Source organism: Myxine glutinosa, chromosome 2 (genome assembly GCF_964187855.1).
Source record: "Myxine glutinosa chromosome 2, kmMyxGlut1.1, whole genome shotgun sequence".
Classification (NCBI taxonomy): Eukaryota; Metazoa; Chordata; class Myxini; order Myxiniformes; family Myxinidae; genus Myxine; species Myxine glutinosa.
The window spans coordinates 87,590,885-87,604,388 of record NC_136262.1 but is presented as its reverse complement, the minus strand read 5'-3'; the positions used below and the strand labels follow the sequence as shown (position 1 = coordinate 87,604,388).

The following is a 13,504-nucleotide window of genomic DNA, read 5'->3' as shown; positions in this document are numbered from 1 at the left end:
ATTCCACCACCGCACTCCCGGTTACACACCACACCTCTCACACACCTTCTTGTGCACACTCCCTTAACACACCTCGCGCACCCTCTTCGTTCGCACACTTCCTTAACACACCTCGCGCACCTTCTTGCGCACTCTCCCTTGGTACGTACTCCGTACCACTCATGGGGGTGCACTCTTGCATCCACCCACTCACACGCTCTGATGTGCCCTCCCGCACACACGCCACAACCAACTCAGGTGTGTTCTCGCACACTCTCAACCATTTCAAGCATGCATTCTCGCACCCGCTCCACCACCAACTCACTCTCCGTGTCACACTCCGTACACTCTGTTTCACACAGACCCTCCGACGTGCATTCGCTCTCGCACTCGGTATCACTCCCACACTTTGTAAAACACTCACTCCTCGATGCACACTCTTTTCTTACACGCGTGCCATTTCCTCTCACAGCGCACCACGGACCTCCCACAAACGCCCGCGGTACGCTGGGATCCCAAGCGCGCGAAAACCAAACATCTTCCTGCAAAACCTCTTAGCACCATATACAGCACGACTCACCTTTGGGATCCTCCTCTCCACGCGCACCTGCAAATCTTTATAAGGATTAGCAAGTACGGCATCAGGATGTTAACTTAGACTTTGTACATTTTCCATTTCTTCCTTCTGCTTCATTCCTATCTCTGCCGTCTCTTCAATTTCAATTCCAACTACAACCATTGCATTCTGAATTAAATATTTTTCCGTCGCTGCACCTGAATTTGCCCTGTCCAATTTGACGGCCGTCGGGTTTTTCACAACCCGTGTCGCGATTTCTATCCCGGTCCACCTGGCTATACTTTGCTCACACTCGCTCAACCCGCGCTTCTCAACTCTCTTTACCTCGTCGTGCACCGATGTGCCCCTCCTGCTCAACATGCGCCCCATGGTCTCCCCACATTTTTGTGTGCTCTCCCCACATTTTTCTATGCCCTCCCCACATTTTTGTATGCGGTCACCCATTCTGTCCCCAACTTTACCGATTCGCTCCAATTTGCTTCCTAGCCCCCCTAATTTGCTTTCCAAATCATTTCCCAATTCCCCAATTTGATTACCCACGTCCTCCAGTTGGCCCCCCAATTTACCTTCGAGCCACCCAATTTGGCTTCCCATTTCCATTTAGATGACTGCCCGCAGCTGCGCCATGAGGGCTTGCATGTCTATCCCTCCCACCTGTGCCACTGGCGCGGCTACCGCGGTCACGTGTGCGGCGCCATTTGGTGCTGCTGCAACCTCGTGCACGAGGCCGCCATCTTGTGCGCCTGAAATCCCCGCTACCGAACCCTCATTGCCTTCCTCCTCCATTTCCTCCCTGGGGTCCTGGGTTACCTCCAAACCCTCTTCTCTTCTACCCCCACCGGCATCCGATCACCTTGATCATCCATGGCACGATTTAATTTAGATTTTATAATAAAATTTCGGCCGCTCCAAATTTTGACCAAATTTTTTTGATGTTCTTAAAAATTTGGTTCGGGTCCAAATCCCACTCCCCGACACCAATTGTTACGGAATCCGGGGGACGGCACTCCCGTTAGCTAGGGGGGGTTAATCCCCTTGTCCTGTTAAGCTGGCCGTCTCCACCGGTCCTGGAAGTATGACGTCACTGATGGCCAATGGTACATAGGGTCGTAAGCCCAATTAGTCTTAATACCTAAGTATTACCACCGGCCGTCAGCGAGGAAATACCCCCGCCCGTGCCGCAGCGTAATTGATTGATTGCGCCGAGCGAGTGAACTGCGGCGCGGGCCGTTAGCAATGACTAACCCGATTGCGAAGCGGTTGGCCAAAAATCGTGCCACAGGTACTCAATTAAGAAATCACGAAAGCGATCGGATGTGAATGAAAACCAAAGTAAAGGGAGAACAGATATTTATTATTATTTACACAAAACCCAAAGAAGAAAAGAAATGTAATTTACAGGGAAAGAAGACACAGTGCAATTCTTAAAAACACGCTTAACTTATACCCACAGGACAGAACAAACAGACTCACACGAATGGGGAATTGCAGGTTGGATTGGCTGGAGGGAGAGAAGGGTCCATGCAGAACGGCAGGGCTGGAAGGTGCGGCGGGAAAACGCGGCAAGCAGGTCCGCTCCGGGCTGGAAGCGAGCAGGGCGGCAGCTCGACGTATTCGGCTTCACACTGGCAGCTTTCTCAGGCGTCCTCCGCCTCCTGCGCTCTTTCTCATGGGTCTCCGAAGCTCTCAGCAGAACCGCCACTTGCGCAAGCACCTCCCTCAAAACTCCAGCTCACCTCTCCACAGGACTCCTCAGAACTCTCTCCGGTTCAGCGGGATGACGCATCTCTGCGAAAAGGCTTGCATGCGCGCTTATATTGCACATGGTGCGATGAAGCCGCCAACTCCGATGCCACGCCTACTGGTTTTGCTCACCTCGGCGCTGGTTGGTTGGCAAAGGCCCTTTGGCTCCACCCCTGATGACGAGGGCTCTCTGGCTCCACCTTCGATGACGAGGGCTGACAGAGCCGTACCTTGGTTCTCGATCTTTAGCCAACCTCGTGTTCAATGGCGGCCCCCATGCGGAAAAGAAGAGAATCCGCTCCCATTTGCATGGCGACCGCTGTTGCAAAAATGAAGGGGTTGAAGGGGGCCTGTCTTATTTGTTTTGATGCAACGCAAGATCAACTAGTGGAGACACAGCCTTAAACTGAAACACATAATGAAATAACTATTGAGAAGGTCCTATGGTTTTCTACGTGTGTGATGGACTAACTAAAGGACAACCTTTGACCTTTACAACAACGAATGGAGGTATTTACAAAGAATCATTACATTATTTACAAGGGGGTGTATTTACAATCAATTACACAAAGTGCACGGTTTCCCAAATCCGTTACACTGCCCCCTTCCTCCTCCAGGCACGTCCCGGGCCGATAAAACTTTAACTTAATGTGGCACGCAGGTGTAATACCCTCTATAATAATTAACCTGACCCTGAGTGTGACAGTTTTAAAACACAAATAAATATGTCCCCCTGTTGCGTTGCACCCTACCTAACAGATTCACACCCACAGAATAACCGAATTGCGGAATTAATTTTCAAACTAAACATTGATGGTGGGGAGCATTATTTACAAGTGACATTATTTTGACTATTTACAAAACGCAACCCAGGACCTGTTATTTCTTTTGGGAGACACAAAAAGAAAATTCCTGTGGGAGGATAGAGCATGCACTGCATCGACGCACCAGCACCAATAAACCTCAAAGAGCACAGTCATGCACCATCCAGTGCGACATTCCACAATAACAAAAAAAAAAACACACTGATGGTCTTGCTCTTGCTCTGCTGCTCCCTCTGCTGGCCGTCGTTCTTCCAGATGTGCTCTTCCTTGGTCTTCTTGGTAGCTTGCTGCCTATTTGCCATAATAAACAAAAAAAAGCACAAACGTGTCCATTTTTATTTATGGCCAACAGGGGCCGACAATGGGTGGTCCATAAATGTGGTGCTCGGCCACAACAACGTGGTCCATAAAGTGGTGCATCGATGCAGGCAGCTAGCAGCGGGAATTCGGGCACACAATGGCGGGCTCCCGCACACTCCCCCTCAGTACCCAGAGAGCACGCACGGTCCATGGGTGGGGAAGGAAGACAAAGCAGAATTAGCGAGGGAAGGGCGCAAGTGTACACATCAACACAGGTAATGCAGAGCGAGGTGCGCACGGAGAGCGAAGTGAGAAAGCTCGTCCCTACCGTACGCCACCCCCCCCCCTGTCACCTACTCTACCCTTGCCCTTACCCCATATTTACAAAACCTACACATTTACAAATTCGTCACTACCGTCACGTCTTCCCCATATCTCCCCTAATTCCAAATTCGTTACAATCCCAATGTCTAAATTTGCTATCACCAATTCATCATCAATCCCTCTTAAGGAGGAAGAGATGGAACATCAAGCACAATGTCACACCCACGTCATGATGCGTCTCACATCCAAAACATTTGCACAGAAAAATAAAACAACAACATATGGCATGGTGTGGAGTTCTGTCGTCACCTCAGGTGAGTGGATACAGATGGTGCGAGGAGATTTCAATCCTAACTACTTCCTAAATGACTAACACACTTTACACGACCCGGGGTCTTTCCCTGCCAATCCATTGGCTATCTTATTCTATGCGGTTCTAAAAACCAATTCCCATTGACCAAACTGTGGTGCTCATCAATTTGGGGTCTCACTCCCCCGGTTCAACTCCCTGTGCCTTTGCACAATTTCGGGACTGAGTCGTGTGGCTCTCCCAGCAGGTCTACTCACCTGCACACCTCCACCACTGCAGTTGCCTCTGAGCTTACCTGCTCCATTACCTAACCTATCTAACTGGGGAAGGCCCTCCCTGGCACTTACCCCCTCGGTGCCCTCTCTGGCACTGGGCTACCCGGATCCGTCCTCCGGATCCTCGGGCCCCATCCACAACAACTCTCCCGGCTCCCAGAGCCCACCTGCGGCCTCACCTGGCCGACATCCTCACAGTGGCGGAGTGTCCAACTAACCACACACACTAACAGGCCACACGCCCAGCCATTTCCACGCCACCAATGCACCCATCCAAACACCATTCTTCCACACGCACCACAGATGCCAATATCCAACCACAATTTACCTATACCCTCTACCTAACTCTTAAACTACCCTCCCCAGGTATTCGTGATGGGGGTCCAATGGTCCATCCTCCCCATCCACTGCCTTCGCACCAACCACTCCACTCCACAGTTTCCACCATACTCCATGTATTCCATACCATTTATTCCGAAAACCATTCTCCATACACCTGTTCTTCACTTGCACACCTGTGCTCACACACCTGGTGCTTCCTGCACCCTCCTTCCTCCCAGGCTTCTTCCTCCCAGGCATTCATTCAATACAGTGCACAATCACCTCACATTTTTCACAATACGCTACTGAATACACTTTCAACACACACATGGCACCATTCACGAGCATTGCCTCATTTGCTCAACACAAAGATTCTTCCATACGCAATGCCTCATTCGATAAACCACAAACACACTGCATCATCTAACTACCTGGTGCCCTTCTAAAACTCGCACTTCCCAGTCGCCCCTTATATTATTGCACTCCCCCGTCGTTATAATCCACTAATCTGCTACGTCCCCTACTACAGGTATCGTGTCGCTACTTAACCCTACAGTTACCTATGGTCATTTCTAAGTCCCTATACAATTATCCAAACCCTACCTCGGCGAGCTTACACTGCCAAAACCCCATAACTAGTGCTCATGTGCCCGGGTATGGGAGGGATGGTAGATTGCCATTCCTCCACATCGGGCGTCTCCCATTATCAATTTTGCCATCAAATTCCAATTCTGCCCATCAAAATTTGCCAATCACTGCCAATCATTTCTACCCATCAAATTTGCCAATCATTTCTGCCAATCCTGTTCACTGTTCTCAATTTCGGATCAAAACACTATTATCATCACAGTCCGCTATATCTGAGCCTCGGTGCGTCGTTATATTTTCAAAGCGCGGCTTCGCAAAGCCGCGCAATGCATTCGGGTGGTTTGGTCGCCTGCAGGTTGAGTCCGTCCAGCATTCGGTTCAGGGGAGGAGGTTTGGTTGGGCCGAGGTTTAAAGCACCATCCCTACGCAGGGCCTTTCGCCCCCAAGCGCGATGGGCCAACCTTGCCTGGGTGGAACGCCGCCACCACGGGGGGGGTGCCATTCCGGTCCCTCCTACCTGCCCTTGAACCGGACCGGTCGCCTTGCCCGGCAAAGCCCGGACTCGACCGTGCGGGGCGGGGCCAGGCCCCAATCGTGCACGACGCTCCGAAGAGGAGCGACGCAGCACCGATCCCCGTCGGCTCCCGCAATACCCACAGCCCGGCACGGACCGAAGGCTCGCGTCGGCTAACCGTTGGTCTAACCGCTGCTCCGGTCCACGTCGATGCCTTACTCGCATGCTCACACGCATACCCCTTTTAAACTCACCAAGGTAAACTTAACAAATTACTTTTGGTAAGTAGTTCAAGTTACTTTGGTAAGAACAAGTGTGTGTGTGTGTGTGTGTGTGTGTGTGTGTGTGTGTGTGTGTGTGTGTGTGTGTGTGTGTGTGTGTGTGTGTGTGTGTGTGTGTGTGTGTGTGTGTGTGTGTGTGTGTGTGTGTGTGTGTGTGTGTGTGTGTGTGTGTGTGTGTGTGTGTGTGTGTGTGTGTGTGTGTACAGTGCATTCAGAAAGTATTCAGACCTTCACTTTTTTCACATTTTGTTATGTTGCAGCCTTTTGCTGAAATCGTTTAAATTCTTTTTTTCCCTCATCAATCTACACTCAATACCCCATAATGACAAAGAGAAAACAGGATTTTAGAAAGTTTTGCAAATTTATTAAAAAGAAAAAACTGAAATATCACATTTACATAATAAATGTATTACATAATGAAACTGAAATATTACATAACTGAAATATCAAATTTACATAAGTATTCATACCCTTTGCTATGACACTTGAAATTTAGCTCAGGTGCCTCCCATTTCTCTTGATCATCTTTGAGATGTTTCCACACCTTGATTGGAGTCCACCTGTGGTAAATTCAATTGATTGGGCATGATTTGGAAAGGCACACACCTGTCTTTTTGAGGTCTCACAGCTGACAATGCATATCAGAGCAAAAACCAAGCCATGAGGTCGAAGGAACTGCCTGCAGAGCTCAGAGACTGGATTGTGGTGAGGCACAGATCTGGGGAAGCCTACAAAAAATTTCTGCTGCATTAAAGTTTCCCAAGAGCACATTGGCCTTCATAATTCTTAAATGGAAGAAATTTGGAACAACCGGGACTCTTCCTAAAGCTGGCCACCCGGCCAAACTGAGCAATCGGGGGAGAAGGGCCTTGGTAACAGAGGTGACCAAGAACCCGATGGTCACTCTGGCTGAGCTCCATAGATCCTGTGTGGAGATGGAAGAAACTTACAGAAGGACAACCATCACTGCAACACTCCACCGATCTGGGCTTTATGGCAGAGTGGCAAGACGGAAGCCTCTCCTCAGTGAAAGACACATGAACATGTTTTATATTCTTAATACAGGAAAAAAATACTTTATTTTGTTCTTAACATTTATTCATGAAAATAAATAGCACAAACATGTTAATTAAGAGTACAAAAAGTTTGGCAAAAAGGGGTGGCAAATTCTAAAGTTGAAATCCCTAACCCGATTTTCCCTATTACCCCTTAAGTTTGCACGTCACGAATTTCCTGTTCACGGGGATTTTCAAGAACATAGGCCCCACGAAAAGCAAGGCCCTCCTGTATAGCATGCCATCTCAAAAGGTTGTGGATTGGTTATGACAAACCTTGGTGGGTGGGTGAGTTGTGTATGTGATAAGAACTCCGATTAAATTTTGGTTGAAGTCCCAATCCAGATCCAGCCTATCGGTGGGTTACAAAACAAATTGTTCAGCCTGGCAGAGGTATGCGCACTAACAATTGCCGTTCTAGTCGATAGCTATTTTATGTGCTCCATTACGATGAAATTAAAGCCATCATGCTCAGGCCATTTTGGAGTGTTGACTCCAGTATCAACAGGTTTGAGTCTGGTCGTGCTTGACCTGGGTGTTTTTTTTTTTGTTTTTTTTTACATGCTTAGATCATATTATCTGCAACAATAGTGAGTTAAATTTGTTGGACAAGATCAGGGAAAACAGCCAAGGATCTAATTTTTTTATTTTACAATTATTTCTTCTTCTTTTTTGTGCTACGCACCAATAGCTGATACTGTTTCCTCCACCAGGCCTCTCTAGCTTGCAGAAAACTATCGCCATCGACAGGCTGAGGCGAATAATTGGAGTATTACATCGTCCAGCGACATGGTGAGTTCAGCATAATTCCAAATGGTTGCATGATTTTTTTTTTTTGATTCGCACTTTAAAGTGCTTTTTATTACTTTATCTGCTGCTGGACTCTAGGAAGAATGAGTACCTTTTCTAAACAAGCAGCAGTCACTTTGTGCTCAAGGGCTATAAAGTGAATATATAAACTTTGGAATTTCCGTAAAGTCTTGGAGCATGAAACTTCAGGCCGTGTTATTTGGATACTTCTTGAATTATAGCCGGAATGTCGGTTTTTATTGCTGTTGGCTTTGAGAGAAGACCAGTCTAGTCTTTGTGAATTGGCTACGAAACTGGCCACAGGTGCTTCGCTGGCTGGTCATCGGAGTTTGAAACGCGTTTGGAAATGTTAGAATGTCTGCCTGTCTAATGGTGAGAATTGTATCGATCTTATTTGTGAAAGCAACCAACGCACACAAATAGTTGTGAAATCAAACTCAGAGCTCTATCAAGAAATGAGGCTTTATTGAACTATTTCTCTACCCATTCCTACAACACAAGAATGCAGATTATTAGTTCCATAAAGAAGGCAATCAAAGCATACATCTCCTTCTAGTTTCCTGCAAGCAAGCAATTACACACCTGTTAAATCTCAGTAGTTGACAGCGCTGGGATACAAAATGCCACCTGATCACGCACCGAATGGACACAGCTTATATAAGCTCCCTCAAGGTCGTCCCTTCGCTCGGATAGTCTCTTCACTCAGCTCGAGACATTACAACATATTTCACCACACAAATACTAACATTTGAGTTTATTTTCATCCGATTTCTTCTATTCCTCAGTTGCAAATTTTTGTTAGTTTATTCATTGTAACAAAAGTATTTGAATAAACAACTGACACATGATTGCATTAAAAAGGCTGCACTATCTAATCCACATGAATATGCAACAGAAAAGGTTGGTCGTCATATACTCCATGTTTGGATTGTGTGTTTTAACTACATGTAAAGTGATAGGAAGGCGAAGGATCACGTTTAGATTTTAAAAAAATTTTTTTGCTGTTTTGCAGGAATAAATATTTGTCAATCTTGCAGCGAGTGCAGAAAGTCCTGGAAATTTGGTTCCCACAGAGTCAAACAAACAACCCCCTCCAGGCCTGCATCACCAACCTACCGCAGGTGGGCCTGGGCATGAAACGTTTGACTTTCTGCCGAGATTGATATGTTGAGCAACCTTTATAAACCGAAGGTTGCATTTTAGTGGCTCTTGTCACATTTCCTGTCATGTGCTTATGCATTGCAACATAATAGCAAATATTTTGTCTGTGCTCTTACAGAAGGGCGCATCAAGAATGACCTCCTTCACCTATAACAACTCTTTGGGGCAGTTTCCCTCTCCCGATGGGCAATGGACCATTCCGAAATATGCTGATGCTTCTCTTTTCAACTCTCAGCACAGGATGCCAACTTCTTTGTTCGGTGCCAGATCGCCCAGGCACCCTTCGACCAAACTTACATGGACACACGTGTTGCCCATCAGCTGTCTGCAGCAAGAGAACCCCAGAGGGTATGCACGTGAAGTTCCAACTTGTTCGGTTCTGTCGAGCATTCTTGAAGGAATTTTGTTGCCCGACTGTGATGCTCAAATCAGCCACCATGATGAAAAATGCATTGCTACTGCAACTGGTCAGATTTGCCAGATTTGCTTTTCTGGACTCCTCACCGATGCTCTATTTCACGGGCATTGCTGCAGCATTTCCCTCGCTACACATCCAGAACGACAAGATGGCGATAGCAGCACCGCCGGTGGCCCGATTACATTTCGTAAAGGTTTTCTCAACCTCGTCACACCTCCATCTTCACCACCTTCGATGGCTTTGGCAACCGAAGCGACATTACCGACGCTGTGCAAGCACAAGAGCAGAAGTTATTCACACCACAAGTGTAAGTGGTGCATGATCAAGCGGGATCGTAAAGTCCAATCTTGTCCGTTTCCGGCAGATGTGCAATCGAGCCGGTGCATTGAGGAGTGGGACGAAGAGTCGTCGCCAAAGCACCAAACGAGGAGGAAGAGAAGTTTCTCTGATGTGCAGGATGGGCTCGAATACCCTGCAGCTTATATCGGAGAAACAAAGGTGCAAAAGCGAGGACGCTGACAAAATACTACTTGCGGTATTCGATTCTGGTAGTTTGGTGGAACTCGGCAAGTTTTCCCGCTTGGAATTTGTGAACACAATGTTTGCACTTTATAATCGTATCGTTGTTTCCCAACTCGTTAGTGCTTAACCAACATGCAGTTGCAAAAGATGTCATTACCTATGAAGTCTTGAACATTATTCTGATCAAGTAACTGAAGTACAAAAAGTTGAAGCTGTAGGGATACAGATGTAATTCTACATTTCTTATTCCCAGATAATCCTGGTGTTTTGGTTTATCGGTTAAGGTGGCTGCCTTAAGACCCCCTCAGGGTGTTTAGTTTGAACCCCCTCGTGCCGTTGAATAACAGTAGGTGGGTTGACTCGGCCTGTTTTCCTTCCGAGGTTGGCAAAATGAGTACCAGCCTACTGGAAACGGGGCATTGCATCAGAGGCACGGCCACGCTTCCAGAAATGAAGCAACCTGCAGCGACAGACTTTATACAAAATGTAAAATTTCCAGACGTAGGAAACAGCGATGTATTTATACACGTGAGCGAAAATGATTGAATTTTGACACACTTATGCCCTTTTCTTTATTTTTCCAGATCATCCCTCCTTCCCTCGGCTAACCCCCGCTCTAGCAGGGAAAATGGCCTTAAAATGCCTGTTGTGTGTTGTAATTCCCTCCTTCCTTTCTCAGCCATAACTTTTTCTTGCCTATCTTACAACTTAATATCTCCTCCATGCTACACGTAATATTTAAATGGACACCTTTATCTCACACTTGCATAGTCAATAAGAAACAATTCTAGGCCAGGCCATGCCCAGAAATTGAAAATGTAGTCTTGAAGGCCTTTGGTATTATATCCGTTTTTAAACTTTAACCCCTCATGGATGTCTCCTGCGTAGTATTGTATTTGGACAAGGAAAATGTGGTCCATTTTGTAGAGGAGACGTTTTGGTTCCGATTTACGTTTCCCTATAATTATCATTTTGTCAAAGCTGACTTCCTGATACAAGCTTCGCGTGTTTAAAATGGCAAAATACAAGAAATTATTTAACGACAGTCATATTTCCGGTATATTAAGACTAGTACTTCCTCTACTTCCCGTGCAGTAGTTATTTTGTCTCATCTTGAGTAGGAACAGATTGCCAAGCACTACTTTCACACAAACAAACAAACAGGAAATGATGTGATAAATTAATTTTTTTAAGCTCATTTCAAAACGATATCGGTGTTTACTGCTGCTTTACCTCATCAGTACAGGGATTCTCTTCACTTGCCATTTGAGATCGGAGCACCGATCGCAATCCTACTATCCTCACAAATTGACAATGGATCACCATGGTAACCAGTCCACTTTCTGCAACCTACAAAGGACGCAAAAGGTGTGTTGCAGATACGTCCTTGGATCTGACTGCTCGGGCACTTCCGGTGTCGACGATACATACAGAAATTCAAGATTAATGTGTAACGAGTGATTCCACAAATCGCTGCGCCATCGCCATTCGACTCATGAAAACGTCATCTGAAACTAGAACGGCACTCAGTAGAGAGCATACATCCCCCTGGTTGGCCATATCACTCAATGGTGAAGAATCAGTTAAAAAATTAAATAATTCTCATATCCGAATCCATATTCAGATCTTCACCCAAATCGAATCGATTCTTCCTTGTAAGACAACCAACCTGTCCACCAAGTTTCGTCCAAATCCAATAACTTTTTGAGATATCCTGCTATGTATCGTTTTTGGCCATATCTCTCAATGGTGAAGAATCATTTAAAAATTAAATAATCCTCATATCCGAATCCCTATTGAGATCTTCACCAAAATCGAATCTATTTGTCCTTGTCAGACACCCACCCGGTCCACCAAGTTTCGTCCGAATTCGTCTACAACTTTGAGATATGTTCGGCTGTTCGCAAACAAACAGACAGGGGTGAAAACATAACCTCCATCCACCTTTGGTGGCGGAGGTAATGAGGGTCAACATGAGCAATGCAGACACAGTCGTCACATCAAACATGGTGCCAATTCTCAACCACGTGATGTGTGCTCCATCCGCTGGGGTATTGGAGTACGTGTACACATCTTCTATGCCAATGAGCCGAGTGTGGGAATGCTTGCTCCATCCAGCTCACGCCCAAAGAGCGACTGCACCTGCATATACTATATAGCAGCGTGTATCATCGGAGGTCCTCAGGTAGTTTGTTGCCCTTCAACCTGCCTAAGCCAGATGGTTTCCTGTTTACATCCCACCATTTAACTTCCAGCATGGCCCTATACAGAAAAACACTTTCAAAGGAATTTCTTAGAATGATGGACTTATTAATTATTTAATTAAAATTTTAATTTGTACTTTTTAATAATTAAATAATTAATTTTAATAATTAATAATTTAATTTAAAACACTTATTAATTTATTAGAATTGATAACAGGACAAATGTGAATTGACAAAATTAAATGAATTGTTTTGAGCCATATTAAATAATTTGAGCTTATCATCAGCTCTTGGCATGTACAAGGTGATGGACACAGTTGATGTAAAAACCTATCGTAAACAGTTTATTTAAATAATGATTCATCTCACACTACTGGAATGCTTGAAGTTGTTGTTTATGTTTAGTATCTAAATTATATTTTAGTCTTTACAACAATCCTGGTATTGGCTTAACGGTTAAGGTGACTGGCTTAAGATCTTAGGGTGTCAGGTTTGAGCACCTGTTGTGCCGTTAAATTACACCAGGTTGGCTGATTTGGCCTGTTCAGCTTCTGAGGTCGGGTAGGAAAAACAGTACCAGGTTACTGGGAAGGATGAGCCATTAGTGTCCTGCGTCGGAATGGTGACCCGTCCAGGATTGTTACCTAGCCAAGGAAAAACTACCTCGGCAGCCCGATGCGTCTGAAGATGCGAAAGGTGCTTCTTCTTCTTCTTCCAACGAATTCCTCACAAAGATAATTTGACTTCATTTTAAGCATTTTTGGTACCTCTAACGTGGTTGGTGGGAAACACCTCTAGAGATTTTTGTGAGCGATGTTTGTTTTAGACTGACAAATGTAAGCAGTCAGGCGTCCTGATTTGATCACGAGTTCCCTTGCAATGAACTTCCATGCAGGAGGAGCCCATTGGTCGTTCAAGCCTCTGCTATGATTGCCAACCTATAGTTGTGCAATAAGCCTTTGGGAATCAAACAGGTTTGCAGGCGTAACCATGCTCAATTCCATTCTTTACTGATAACGATGGATCTTTTTTTCAAATACAGTGCAAAACTAGTATTATTCTTCTTTGTTTGGCTTGGGATAACATGACTAAAAGGCAACCGAATGTTTGATTTACAATGTAGACTCTATTTATATATAACGTAGTACTGTATTCGATGGAAAAGCACCTCATTTGCTTTTTAAAACCAGACACCTGGTCCGTGCAGTTTTCTTGCATCTGAGCTGGAGCTTCCTTATTTAACTTGGCACTTGTCGGGCCCTGGTCATCATCAGCTCAGGATGCCAAAGTCCAGTGTC

The 13,504-nt window shown here is 45.8% G+C and overlaps 1 protein-coding gene across 2 annotated transcripts in view; it reads left to right on the top strand.

Annotated features, from left to right (window-relative positions):
- CIART (circadian associated repressor of transcription) overlaps positions 1-10,872 on the top strand; it is a 39,948-nt gene extending 29,076 nt beyond the window's left edge. Inside the window, exons 4-7 of one of the 2 annotated variants that reach the window (XM_068107860.2) lie at positions 7,805-7,883; positions 8,914-9,022; positions 9,181-9,410; positions 9,597-10,132. In XM_068107860.2, coding sequence (XP_067963961.2) covers positions 7,805-7,883; positions 8,914-9,022; positions 9,181-9,410; positions 9,597-9,999 — 821 coding nt within the window. In that variant the 3' untranslated portion in view covers positions 10,000-10,132. Of the gene's footprint in view, positions 1-7,804; positions 7,884-8,913; positions 9,023-9,180 lie in introns of both variants that reach the window. The other variant, XM_068107859.2, reaches the window with a different exon arrangement.
- The last annotated feature ends 2,632 nt before the right edge of the window (positions 10,873-13,504 follow it).